Source organism: Aquarana catesbeiana, linkage group LG03 (genome assembly GCF_042186555.1).
Source record: "Aquarana catesbeiana isolate 2022-GZ linkage group LG03, ASM4218655v1, whole genome shotgun sequence".
Classification (NCBI taxonomy): domain Eukaryota; kingdom Metazoa; phylum Chordata; class Amphibia; order Anura; family Ranidae; genus Aquarana; species Aquarana catesbeiana.
Window position 1 is genome coordinate 384025431 of NC_133326.1, and position 14214 is coordinate 384039644.

The 14214-nt window shown below is 40.3% G+C and overlaps 1 protein-coding gene across 4 annotated transcripts in view; it reads right to left on the reverse strand.

Moving 5' to 3' along the window:
• P4HA2 (prolyl 4-hydroxylase subunit alpha 2) overlaps positions 1-14214 on the reverse strand; it is a 178091-nt gene that overhangs the window by 125861 nt on the left and 38016 nt on the right. For 3 of the 4 annotated variants that reach the window (XM_073620676.1, XM_073620677.1, XM_073620679.1), the window contains exon 2: positions 9838-9944. The exons of the other annotated variant lie outside the window; for it this stretch is intronic. In XM_073620676.1, the coding sequence (XP_073476777.1) occupies positions 9838-9919 (82 nt within the window). In that variant the 5' untranslated portion in view covers positions 9920-9944. The remainder of the gene's footprint in view (positions 1-9837; positions 9945-14214) is intronic. 4 annotated transcript variants of the gene reach the window in all.

Genomic DNA, 14214 nt, shown 5'->3' on the forward strand with positions numbered 1-14214 from the left:
ATAAGTAGTTTGATCAGTGTCACTTTACAATTATGTACCACTTTGTGCAGGTCTATCACATAAAATCCCAATAAAATACATTTACGTTTTTGGTTGTAACATGACAAAATGTGGAAAATTTACAGGGGATATGAATACTTTTTCAAGGCCCTGTATGTATTAATCATTATCGTATATGATGCCCCCAGAAAATCATGCTGGCTAGGTAAACTTCTTATTCAAGCAGAGTTAAAGTGTTACTAAACCCAGGACCCTGCATTCACTATATCTGGTCACCCACAGTACACAAAACATAGAAATGCAATTATTTTAGTAAATATAAACTGCTAAATACCTTTTTTCATCAGCAGTTAGAGCAGTCTTATGACTTCTATCAGTTTCTGGTTAAAGCAGTTTTCATTCTCCCCTGATTGTCCTTTGAGGCTGCAGGACCCCTGACCCTCTGAGAACATGCACCCTCCCAAGAAAAATAAAAAGTCACCAGCAATACACAACAAACTGAGCATGTGCAGCTTGTTCCCAAGGCTCTGTTCTATCAGCAGATAGATTGGGGACAGCGAGAGAAGGGGAGGATGAGAGAAGACAGGATCAAACTGTTTTTTTACACAATGCGCAGGATTAACCCCTTAGGTTCTACGGTGAGTTTAACAAGCATGATTTATTGCATATACAGAAGGATTTTACTGTTGCGGGTTTAGTAACACTTTAAGGGGCTATTATATTCAATGGTGCCCCGTAAAAAAAAAAAAAAAAAAAAGTGTAATGTTGCTTTAAGCTCATCGTTGAAATGTGCATGAGCTTTTTATGGGCATAACCACACATTTTGGCTCCAAAAGACTTCAGTGGGGGTGCTTGGAGAAATGTGCATAACTAGCAGCTTTTAATTGGTTAAAAAAAAAAAAATGCATTCATTCATTTAAACAGGGTGTCAAAGCACCACAACAGACCTGGAAACCAAATACACATCCAAGGCCCTTTTTGTTGGACATTCAAAATAAGTGCATGTTGAATACAAGAAAAAGGAGGGTAAGCCTGTTTCAAGGCCCCCCCTTTTCCTATGGGATCGTGACAGGAGCAGTTTCAAGGCCACCCTCGCTGATTTTGAAGGCAACAGGGGTCTATTAGAGGTTAGTTAGGACAGTTAGAACTGGAAAATTCTGGTAAAGGTCCCCCCCCCGTTTCATGATAGGTCAAAATGGGTCATATGACCTCATGGAAGGTTCCAGAATGTCTGGGTGTCAATATATAAAGGACCCCCTCCATAGGTCCGGGGCCAGTCGTCAGAGGGAGGACCATACAGCGGAGCTCTGAGCCTTAATACTGAGCTTTAGAGCTATAATACTGCTCCCGCTGGCATTCCCTCTGGTGGCATTAAGACCGTCTTACGACAGCTTATAGAACAGGCGTATACGGAAAGGAGATGACTGGTTTTGGCAATGCCTCGCCTTACCTCCGGAGCAAGATCTCACCGAGGGAGAAGCAATAGCCGCCGCTGAGAGACTCGCGGGCCTGCCAGAGGAAGCGGAGGATGACCAGGGCTCCGGAGAAGAAGTTCCGGTTCCAGGGTGAGGAAGACGCGTCATCACGGTTCCGAGGATGGGAAAGAGGCAGCGCATCAGAAGCCAAAGATTCTCCTCATCACTGCCCAAGAGCGCGTCATCGATGGGGGCGGAGCTGGCTCATCATACCAAGTGGCGGGCAAGGAAAGAAGGAGTGGGGGGCATTGAAAGCAAGAGCAGAGCGTCACCTCAGCTGCCTAGCTACAAGAAAACATCTCCTAGGCAACATGCGTCGCTTCCTGGGCCAAGCTGGCCAAGACAGCAATCTGTAGAGCCATCAAGTTCAAGCAGCGCAACGTTCTCCACACAGCCAGGACACAGAGCTACAGGACAAAGCATTCTGGTGCTGGGTTCTCCACAGCAGCCGGATACAGCAGAGATTTTGTCCTCTGCTATTACTGGAGAGTCTCGGCAGTTGAAGCTATTAACTGATATATCTATAAATCTTTCAGAATTGGTTAATGATTTGCATTGAAAGCACATTAATGCGTCTGCAGATTCTAGCAAGTCTTCTGATCCGCCTGCATTGGTTTGGTCAGCCACATCGGGTTCTAATATGGGATCCTTGTTACAACCCACTAAGTTATCTAAATGATCTGGTGATGGCTGTTAATGCGAATACGGTACAGGAGTCTTGTATTAAAGAAACAATACCATGCGTTTTATCACCTTTAGGTTTCCATCTTACAGTAAGTGTTAAAGAAAAAATCTGGAAAAATGACTTTTTTGATGTATTGACACTTTTACCTCCGAAAGACAAAAAATCTGAAGATGAGAAGCGTAAACCAGTGGCAAAAACTTTTGCTAACAGGTTACAGGGTTTTTGTATATACCCTAGTGTATTGTGCGAAAGATATCCAGAAAAAAAGTTTTGGTATCAAGATAGATACAGATATTATACAAGAAGTGTATAGATATTTTGGAGGCTAATCATGGTATACCTATGATGAAGCATTTCACCAAAAATGATCAGTTTCTAGCCTACAGTGGGGTTCAAAAGATGTAGACAAAATTTTACAAGAGCTCCTAGTAACACAGTGGTTCTTCAGTTCCTTAGAAAAAAGGCATTTGTTTTTCCTTCAACGACAGTCAGTGTAGATGGAATGCTAACCGCAAATATAAACATGAATGTGCGTTGTGTACTGGTTCTCATCCAGTAACTAAGTGTTTTGGAAAAATGGCCATCAATAACCAAACACAACCTCAAAGAGAGTTTTTTCTCAAAAGCAACCACCCCGGTGAATTTAACAAACATTCTTCCATGGCTCCATTGCTATCCAAACAGCAACATGGCAACGCCATTAAAGGTTTTTCAGATTTTTTTTACTTCCTCCTTTTATTGAGACAGGTTGTACTATGCCACCCTGGAAAAAAAAAAAAAAAATTCACCAAAAATCCTAAAAAAAAAAAAAATAAAAAAAAAAATAAAAAATGTTTAAAACTTGCCTAAACCCTTGTTGCTAGGCAGTTTTCCTAATCTGCCTCTTCTATTTCCGCAGCGTGTTCTGCTCCTCGGTGAGCGGCCCTGTTTTCTTCTGGGAACTGTGTGTGTTCCCAGAACACCACGGGCCATTCACAGAGCGCTCGCGCGTGCGCAGTAGGAAACTGGCAGTGAAGCCGCAAGGCTGCACTGCCCGTTTCCCTTACCTAGGATGGCGGTGCCAGGAGCCGAGGGACGGGTCGGCTCGGGCAGCCGACATTGCGGGCACCCAGGACAGGTAAGTACTTATTTAAAGTCAGCAGCTACAGTGTTTGTAGTTGCTGACTTTAAAATCTTTTTTTTTTCACGGCCGGAATCCCGCTTTAGTTAACAATATTTTCTTTTTTCTAAAAGAAATGCAAACTTTTAGCGTTTGCTACGCAGGTATTGCCAATTGGTAGACTATTTTCTAGGAGACTTTACTTATCCATTTCAGGTTTGAAAAACTCCTTTTCACATATAAGACTGTCTGCTAGTTTGAAGGACGATATGTTAGTATGGTCAAATTTTTTGATTCATTTCAAAAGGAAAAGCTTTTTGGCAAGAAGAATTTATATTGTATAGTGAATTCTGCTTATTCACTGATTCTGCAGGAATCAGTTGGTTTTGGAGCTATTTGGAATACCCACTGGTGTTTTGCTCCATGGCCAGCTGAATGGGTAAGTAGAGGTTTCTGCAATAATATTGTATTGCTTGAATTATTTCCATTAATTGTAGTCATTGAAATATGGGGTGAGCAATTTGCGAATAAGAGAATATTAGTTAGCACTGACAACAAGGGTGTTTTATTCGCGGTTAATTGCCTTTCATCTAAATCACAGCCAGTTATTTCTCCGCTTCCTTACATGGTATATAAATGTCTTTGTTTGAACATCTGGGTCAAGGCAAAATATATTCCAGGTAAGGAGAATACTGCGGCCGATGCACTTTCTTGTTCGCAGATGGAGTGATTCTTTTTTCTGATGCCCACGGCAGACCCCAATGGAACTCCATGCCCCCAGCATCTGTGGAAAATCATCTAGTTCATGAATATATACAAAAATCCTTATCTCCTGCGTCATGGGTTGGTCATAAATCTTCTTGGATGATACAGTTACAATTTTTGAATGCTAATAATTTGGATATGTTTACCCGTTCTGAGAATAAAGTTTTATTATTTTTGAAATTTATGATGAAAAATAATTATTCCTGGTCTCATATTCACAAAACATTTTCTGGAATCTCCTTTTTCCAAAAATATACATAATTTAACATCTTGTTTAAGTTTCTTCACAGTTCGTCAAGCATTAAAAGGTTACCGGAAACAACATTCTTTACCAGATGACAGAGGTCCTATTACTCCTAAAATACTTCTCTTTGTATGATTACTAGCTCAATTTGTTTTTTAAGTTAAGTTATGAGGCAATATTATGTAATGCTGTTTTTACACTAGCCTTTTTCACAGCATTAGGCATTTCTGAAGTAGTCTCCAGTAGTAAAAGGAATCTCTTTCTGGTTGTTATAAACAGCACTTTTATTCGTTCTAGTAAAACAGACCAATTGGGCAAATGTTTTTGGCTTCAATTATCTTGCCCAGGATCTCCAATCTGCCCGGCTATGCATATGCATACTTATTTACATAGTCGTCCCGCTGGGTAAAAAATTATTTTCATTCATAAAGACAAGTCACCATTACCAAAATTCCAATTTATTAGTGTTCTGAAAAAACGTTGCAGGAATTTGAACATCATCCGAATTTCGTCACATTCTTTTAGAATCGGGGCAGCTACAGAAGCTGCTAGGATTGTTTTTTTGATAATAAAGGTATAAAAGCTGTGGGCAGACGGAAGTCTGTTTCTTATAAGCTTTATGTATGACCCAATTCTGTTTTTTGATTATTATAGGTCGCCCAACAGTGGTCTGGTTGCTAGGTCACTCGTTTGTTTACTGGGCGCACAAGAGAGGCTTCTTGTTAATACACCTCCAATTTGGGTTTGGATTCTTCGTTTAAAGTTTATTGGTGCGGAAGACGGGGCATGTAGTGGGAGCAATTATTGATTGAATTTGGTAGACTTCTTTTATTTTGGCCTGCCCCTGACATATTAATTGTGCATTTGGGTGGGAACGATGTGGGTCACATTAGATTTAATATTAAATATCAAACAAGATATTCATTATATGGGGCGGCACAGTGGTGCAGTGGGTAGCACTTTCGCCTAGCATTAAGAAGGGTCGCTGGTTCGAATCCCAACCGGCCTGGAGCTTGCATGTCCTCCCTGTGCCTGTGTGGGTTTCCTCCGGGTACTCCGGTTTCCTCCCACACTCCAAAGACATGCTGGTAGGTTAATTGGATCCTGTCTAAATTGTCCCTAGTATGTATGAATGTGAGTTAGATCTTAGATTGTAAGCTCCTTGAGGGTAGGGACTGATGTGAATGTACAATGTATATGTAAAGCGCTGCGTAAATTGACTGCTCTATATAAGTACCTGAAATAAATAAATTAAGTTGTCTTGCCCTAATTTGGTGATAGTTCTTTCTGAAATCATTGCACGTTTACGTTGGCTTAAGTCTGTTTTATTAAAACCATTTGAGAAAGTTCGGAAAAGGATCAATATAGCCATTGCGAAATTCATGCAGCCTACCTATGTTTTATTCAGACATTTTGGCTTGGAAGGTGGCCTTCCGGGTCTATATATCAGAATGACAGGGTACATTTGTCAGAAATTGGCCTGGACATCCTGAATTTGGAATTTCAGAATTGTACTGAGTTGGCTGCGGGTTTGTGGGGGGGGGGGGGGGGGGGGGAATGGGACAGGTGGAGAGGCTTAAGCCACGTAAATTTGACCTTGTGTATGCTCCATCGGACAATTGTTGTCGGACTCTCCGCCAACAAATGTTGGCTAGCAAGTTTTCAAATTTTCCGCGGACCAATGTGTGTTGTCGGATTTTCAGAGCGTGTATACAAAAGTCCGTTGGACAAAAGTCCAAAGTACAAACACGCATGCTCGGAAGGACAAGCCAGAAGCGGTCGGTCTTGTAAACTAGCATTCGTAATGGCGAATTAACGAATGACGTGGCAAATTATGAAATCTCGAAATGCAGCACACATTCTCTTCTTCTTTAATGGGATAATAATAAAGCTGCTTTGCTGGTGATACTGATGGAGTTATTGCAAACAAATTTTCAAAGGCTTTTTTTTTCCTAGTGATAAAAAAAAAAAAAAAACATAATCATATTATTCTTTATTTGGGCAAGTTACCACAACACAATTATCCTGTAGTTTTTAAGATCAAAGATACAACTATGTTGGTGTCCCTTGTCAATTTTACATTGTATTTTTTTATATGTAACTGCCTGCGCTCGAACTGTCACTTGACGTAAAACACACACAGCCAAGTATTATTCTCTACAATTTTTTTATTGTGCATTAAAAAAAGAAAACAAATAAAATTAGACATGCTATCTGCCAATAGAACTTAACCAAAAAGTGCATTCTATGCATCCAAAAATATACCAAATTAAATCATTATTCAACCAAAAAGATAATGTCAAAGCAATAACTTCAAGGCCAATAATAAATAAACACACGTTATCTCCTCCGATTCCGCAACATGTCTAGTAGAGGAATGGTCGTTCAGAAATGAACTATAAAGCGCAAACTGAAAAGCGCGAATCAACACTCACCAAACTTCTACCAACACAAAATTAGCAGAAGGAGCCTAAAGGGTGGTGCTAAAGAGCTGAAAAACAACATAGTACATCACTACATTCGCAATTGTTGGCCAACAATTGTGTGGCTGCGTGTATGCAAGACAAGTTTGGGCCAACGCCCTTGGGACAAAAGTCCACAGTTTTGTTGGCCAACAAGCCGATTGTGTATACGAGGCTTTAGACTCCCACCTGTTTGGGACAGTTTAAAAAAAAAAAAAAAACAAATAATAATATTAAATTTTAAATACAAAGTTATTTCAGCTCGAGTCTGAGTGGCTGAGCTGGGTTTAAATGTGTATAAAAATGTTAATATTGGTGAATTTACATTGTGTTTTTTTTTTTAAATAAAAGCAATGGAAATAAGCCTCGGCCAAAAGAAAATTATCCAAAAAAAAAAAAAAAATAATAAAAATGTTAAATACATTTTTGGTGCGGTGTTTTTCATTATTATGTTCAGGCCATCCTGTTTACGATCCCATTGTCATGCACGGAGGTAAAACACATATATGTGAAGCTGGACTGAGAGTCAAGTGTGAAAGATCACACAAGTTTCACAGCCATTATCCTGTCAACTGCCTGACCCACACATGGTTTCCAAACGCTCAACAGACTGCATGAAAGAGTGACAAATAGCAGAGCCTGATACCTACACTAAAATGCAAGGTCTGTTTATGTGACTGGGCCCCCTTCCTTATAAACGCTGCATAATAAATACAAATTAAGAAAATAACATGGAAATAAAAATAAAAAAAATAAATAAAAAAAACACAACAATTTGGGAAAATATTGTTAAAAATATTTACCTTACTACCACCAGGCATGTGGCGGGCTCGCGTCCTTTGTATCTCTAATCTGGTAACTTGTATAGGGCGTTTAAAACATTACCGATGGAGAATTTTAAGTACCGTCGTTTGGCGCCATTCCACAGGCGGATACAATTTTAAAGCGTGACATGTTAGTTATCTATTTACTGGGTATATTGTGTTTGTGTGCAATAAGATTTATTGAGGCTTGTGCGATGCCAGACATCGCATGTACTGTGCAGATCACATGGAATGTCTGTGCGATGCAAATTAAATTTGCATCGGATCCGCACCAAAATGGTGCAGGACCCTCTTTTTCGGTCCTCACTGGAATCGGATCACATGGGTTTTCACACCTATTCATTCCGATTCCTGCACCATTTCACAGTTCACACTGCAAACCGATCTTGGGGTGTCATTAACTTTGTATTGACACCCGCAGCACTTTGCAGAGGGTAGTGTGAACCGCCGGCGATTCAGGTGTGATGAATCCGCATAAGTGTGAACCGAGCCTTAAGTGTATTTTTTCCAAGAAATTGCATATAAAAACCAGCTGCACAAATACCATGTGGCATAAAAAAATTGCAAACACCCATCAGATATATATATCTATATATAGATATATCTATCTATCTATCTATCTATCTATATATACATACACATACACGTTCATCTACCATATGCTTGGGGAAAGCTTTGTAAAGTCTTTCTGAAAGTTTTCGGACATAAGGACATCTATCCAAAATGTACAATAGTCCGGGGAATATGGCTGGACAGCAGATCAGTGGTAATTTAGTTCATATCACAAGAGTGCTCAACATGTTGCGCGTTCCTTGACGCTTCTTCAGGAGCAAATGGAAATGTGGTATATTATATAAGAAAAGCTAGATAATACACGCAGTGGCTGGGGGAGATATGAAAGCTGAATAAATATACAGCACGTAGAATCCAAAATTGGACATGGAAAACTGCCTATAATTGGACTAAAGTGAGGACTGTATGTAGAACAGCAAAATGTCCCATGCAAAATATACAGATCCTTCAGTTAGAGATGAGTCCGATGTGATATGTGCATGTATGGAAATAAACAGCGCCAAACACCTATCACATAAGAAATTAAGAAGTTTGTTCGCCTATGTGGCGTGATATAAGCAATCCAGCATGTATCAGCAGCCGTGTGTAATGCCAGCTGACATTACAGACAGCTGCTGATACACGCTGGATTGCTTATATCACGCCACATAGGCGAACAAACTTCTTTAGTCCAATTATAGGCAGTTTTCCATGTCCAATTTGGATTCTACGTGCTGTATATTCAGCTTTCATATCCCCCCAACCACTGCGTGTATTATCTAGCTTTTCTTATATAATATACCACATTTCCATTTTCTCCTGAAGAAGCTTCAAGGAACGCGCAACATATTGAGCACTCTTGTGATATGAACTAAATTACCACTGATCTGCTGTCCAGCCATATTCCCCGGACTATTGTACATTTTGGATGGATGTCCTTATGTCCGAGTCTCTGTCTATATAATTGGTTTTGGACAGCAGTAACGCTAACAAGTATTTCTTATATTTAGATTTAGATGACTTGTGGTGTTTTAATCATCAGTCTGTTTTTAAAAAAAAAAATTTTTCAATAAACTATTTTTTTATAAATACAAATCCATGTGGTGTTACTGTGCCTAGAAAGTCCAAAGTCCCTCGATTCTCTTTTTTCATATTAAGTTTAGGACGCTGCACTTTTTTACTGCGTATGCATCCACAGTACCACTCTGTGTTCTGATGCATTTATATTGATATATATTGACTAAAAAGAGGTTGAGAAACACTGAACTAGAGCCTTTACCTCTGTTGTGTCCATTATAAGGGGGTTCACATTCTCTGTTTGAATGCTTATCTATTTTATATCATATACCAGTAATTCTAAACTATTTTTCTTTTTTTACTGTTGGGGCATGGAAGTCACCATGCCCTGGTCTAACTAGGGTTGACAACCACTGATGTAGAATACAACAGAAAGGGCTATAAACACTAAAATGTGGACAGGAGGGACCAAAACTCCCAAGTCAACAGGAACAAAGCTGAGAATTATACCAAGGAGATCTCATTGTTGGAGCAACCAGGACATATAAGATGCCAGGGAATAATGCAACCTACTTGGCTCCATCAATAAATAAAATATCAATGGAACCGAACTGAAAAGTTTGAAATGCCATCTGGGAAAAAACAAAGAACCATGGGAGTTGCTCATCACGCGTTATTGGTGACTCTTACTGTGGTACACAAATAAAGACTTACCTATAGATGTGAAAAACTCTGCCCGGACAAGCCATTGGCAGACGAGATCAGCAAGAAGCAGACAGATGCCAAGGTACTTCATCTTCCCTTAAGAAAATTCAGTCAGTCTAAAAATTAAGCACGTACAATAAATTACTGATACAAGCCAGACATCAAAGACAAACCGTTTTCATAAACATGCATATGGATACCAGATTATAGTGTGTATATATACACATACACATGACTTATTGGCCCCAATGATTGGTTTTATACTTTTAAAAAGACAATAGAGTTTGGCTTTATATATTACTATTAGGAACAGATTGCTTTTTATACTTTTAATAAGTTTTGCATTAGGTTCCATATTCCCTTTTTATCCAATTCCAGAACTATATTCTCACATAACTCAGCCATAAGCACAATGGAATGAAGTTGTCTGCAAAACTTGTGTCTTATGCCAAGTTTAAAAACAACGTACAAGGTTTGTTAGAAACAGCATACAGTGCAGTCATAAACAGGAGACAATATATATGACATCACATTCTGTAAGCCATATGCCTTCCTGCGAAGTTTTGTAGGATTTACCGACAAACACCCAAGGATGATGGTGAACAACACCAGGGGGTAACATAGAAAAAGCATAAATGAAAAGAAGAAAGGAAGTGAAAGAAGAAAGGCAAGACTCATTACATTGTGGCTTGGTGATGCCATCTGTAAAAATCGATGCTCTAGCTACACTAAAACAAGTAAATCAGAATGGTTAACAGAGAAGTCATAAACATGGATAGCTAAAAACCAGGCATAAAGCAAAGAAAAACATAACTGGTGGTATTTTCTGTGTAAGCTACATGTCAGAACAATCAGTATGTCAAGAGGCATGCACATTTTAAACTAGCTAAAGCTCAAACCCTTTTTCTTAATAGATTAGGGAATAGTTAAAATCCTTGTCAATTTTTTTTTTTTGGCTGTGTCCTATTGGAAAGATCATATGTAAAAAGTTATCAGTACACTGAATACAGGTATTGCTTATGCTAATGTTTATTTTCATATAGTGTAAATGGTCCCTACTGGCAACCACCACTGCACAAGGCCCACATGTCAATATCGACAACTTGGGCCACCGATTACAAACTACTGATGTTTATATATCCTCCTAAATGAGCAATTAATGCAGCAGAGGCGTATGCCGAGATTCTGAGAGACCTAAAGAGTATGTAAACCCAGCATTTCATATTCCTGATACAGTGGGGAAAATTATTATTTGCTCCCCTGCTGATTTTGTAAGTTTGCCCACTTACAAAGAAATGAAGGGTCTATAAATTTATCATAGGTATATTTTAAATGATAGAGACAGAAAGAATATCAACCAAAAATCCTGCAAAAAAAAAAAATGTATTTGATCACCAAGCAAACCATGACATTGTGGAGAACCCCTTATTGGCAAGCACAGAGGTAAGATGTTTCTTGTAGTTAGAGAACCTTTCCCAGCTACCCGGATCGTGCAAGGAGCCTGTGGAACGCAGTAGAACTGCCAGGACTACATACTTATGACGAGCATGACTCCCACTTATATCTTGTTGCATACGCCCACTGGATCACACTTGGTTCAATATCTTGTTGTAAAGAGGAACCCCTAAGCCTTCCATCTGGTCCAGAGGGGGATGAATATGTTGATGCTACTCTAGTAGAGGATCGTTGGTTTACCCTAAGAAGATTGCCTTTGCTATCTGTTTACAACATATGTGTATAACCCAGTGTTTCTCAACTCCAGTCCTCAAGGCGCACCAACAGGTCATGTTTTCAGGATTTCCACTATTTTGCACAGGTGATTTGATCAGTTTCTTTGCCTTAGTAATTACCACAGCCATTTCATCTGAGGGAAATCCTGAAAACATGACCTGTTGGTGCGCCTTGAGGACTGGAGTTGAGAAACACTGGTATAACCCATACACTGATGGTAAGGGTCAGTTTGTTTGGGTGATGGTGTTCCTATTCCTTTCTGAGTTTTCCTCCACGGTGGACCTCGTTCAATAGAGGGTTCCTGTTTCCTCTCGACGGAGAAGGCTCAGTTTGGCTTCATTTTATTCATGTTGGGACATTATATTATTTAATATTTAATATTTGTCAGCGCTGCGCCTTCTCCTTTATCTTGTAGTTGGTTACCAGGTTTGTACACATCTTAGGAGGGATTTTGGTCCACTCTTCTTTACAGATCTTCTCTGAATCCTTAAAGTCTAACTTTGGGCAAAAACTTTTTTTTTTTTATATTTTAGACAGCACAAGGGAGGGTTATAACCCTTGTCAGATTTTTTTTAGCTATCGGTGTCCCATTGGAGAGATTTCTCTTCACTTCCTGTCCCATAGTCAAACAGGAAATGAGAGAAAATCCCTGCAAATTAAGGGAATTTCTTGGGGACCCCCAGGTCACCAGAACTAGTGTCCCCACTGGAACATTCCCCCTCTATTACTTTTGTGGGGACAACCCAAAATTTGTGATTTTATTTTACTTTCAATGAAAATAGTAAACAGGATGAATAGAGAGGGTGAATCTCCCCAATAGGGGCACAGACAGAAATAAAAACTGACAAGGGGAAGAAGAAGAAAGAAGAAAGAAAGAAGAAAGAAGGTTTTGCCTTTAGTTATACTTTAAGGCAGGGTTTCTCAACCGGAGTTCCGCGGAACCCTAGAGGTTCCCAGGGGTTCCACGACAATCTGCCGTTCAACACAAGCAGATGAAAGGTGGATCGCATCCTCGCATAGGGATGACAGGCTGCAGTGCACAGATAACCGATATCACTGTCCCATGCCGATCACAGCTGCCCCTCCCCTCCATCCCAGGTGTCTGCATGTAAATGTGACATTATTCGGGAGGGATGAGAGAGGAGGGCAGGCAGGAATCGGGAATTCCAGCAGCTTCCCTGAGCTACTCTGCATGAGAAAAATTACTAAAGATGCCAGTATTGTGCCCACCAGTTTCCTCCTGGTCCCACTGAACTATACCGTTTCCTCCTGACCCCCTGTACTGTGCTATTTTCTCCTGGCCCCCCTGTACTGTGCTGCTTACTCCTGGCCCCCCTGTACTGTGCTGCTTACTCCTGGCCCCCCTGTACTGTGCCGTTCCCTCCTGTCCTGGCCCATCCCCCGGTACGGTTTCCTCTTGTGCCCCTCCCCCCCACACCATACTGTTCCCTCCTGGATCCCATGTGTTCTGCCCTGCTGACCCCCTGCACACAGCTTATCTCAAGTTTGACCCAAAATTGAGCATCTGTGCAAAAGAGCAAGCACAAGTTTCACATTAAAGGAGGTAAGTTTTAATATTTATTGTATTGTTTAATGCTATTTCTAAGAATAATTGTTATATCTACAGCTTGCTGATCACATTAATGTTCCATCAGCTGTATATATGAAAGACTCAGACTTTTGCAAGGGGTTCCTCGAAGGTAAAATGGTTAAGAAACACTGCTTTAAGGTTTCTTGGCTGGCGCTTGGCAACTCGAAATTTCAGCTCCCTCCATAAATTTTCTATAGGATTCTATAGTCTGGCTATTCCCCTCCATGACCTTAATGTTCTTCTTCTTGAAGCACTCCTTTGTTGCCTTGGCAGTATGTTTTGGGTCATTATCATGCTGGAAGACCCATCAACTCATCTTACTTCAGTGTTCTGAAGGTTCTCATCCAAGATTATACAATACATCCATTGGCCCCTCAATGAGGCAAAGTCGACCTGTACCTTTAACAGAGAGACAGCCCCAAAGCATAAGGTTTACACCTCCGTGCTTGACTGTAGGGATGGTGTTCTTAGGGTCATAGTAAGCATTTTTCTTCCTCCAAACACGGCAAGTCGAGTTAATGCCAAAGAGCTACATTTTGGTCTCAGCACTTTCTCCCAATCGTTCTGAATCATTTAGATGTTCATTGGCAAACTACAGACGGGCCTGTATATGTGCCTTCATGAGGAAAGGGGGCGACCTTGTGGGCCCTGCAGGATTTCAATCCATGGTGGCGTATTGTGCTACCAAGGGTTTGTTTGGTGACTGTGGTTCCAACTGCCTTGAGATCATTCACAAGCTTCTCCCGAGTAGTTCCGGGGTGATCCCTCACTTTTCTCATGATCATCCTTACCCCATGAGGCAAAATCTTGCATGGAGCTCCTGACCGAGGGTGATTGATAATTATTTTGGATTTCTTCCATTTGCAAATAATACTCCATACTCCAAAAGTTGTCTCCTTCTCACCAAGCTTCTTGTTGATGGTCTTGCAGCTCATTCCAACCTTGTGCAGGTCTACAATCTTGTCCCTGAGGTCCTTTGCCAGCTCTTTGGTCTTGTCCATGATGGGGAGGTTTGAATGGAAGAAAGATTCTGCAGACAGGTGTCTATTAAACACATAATGAGT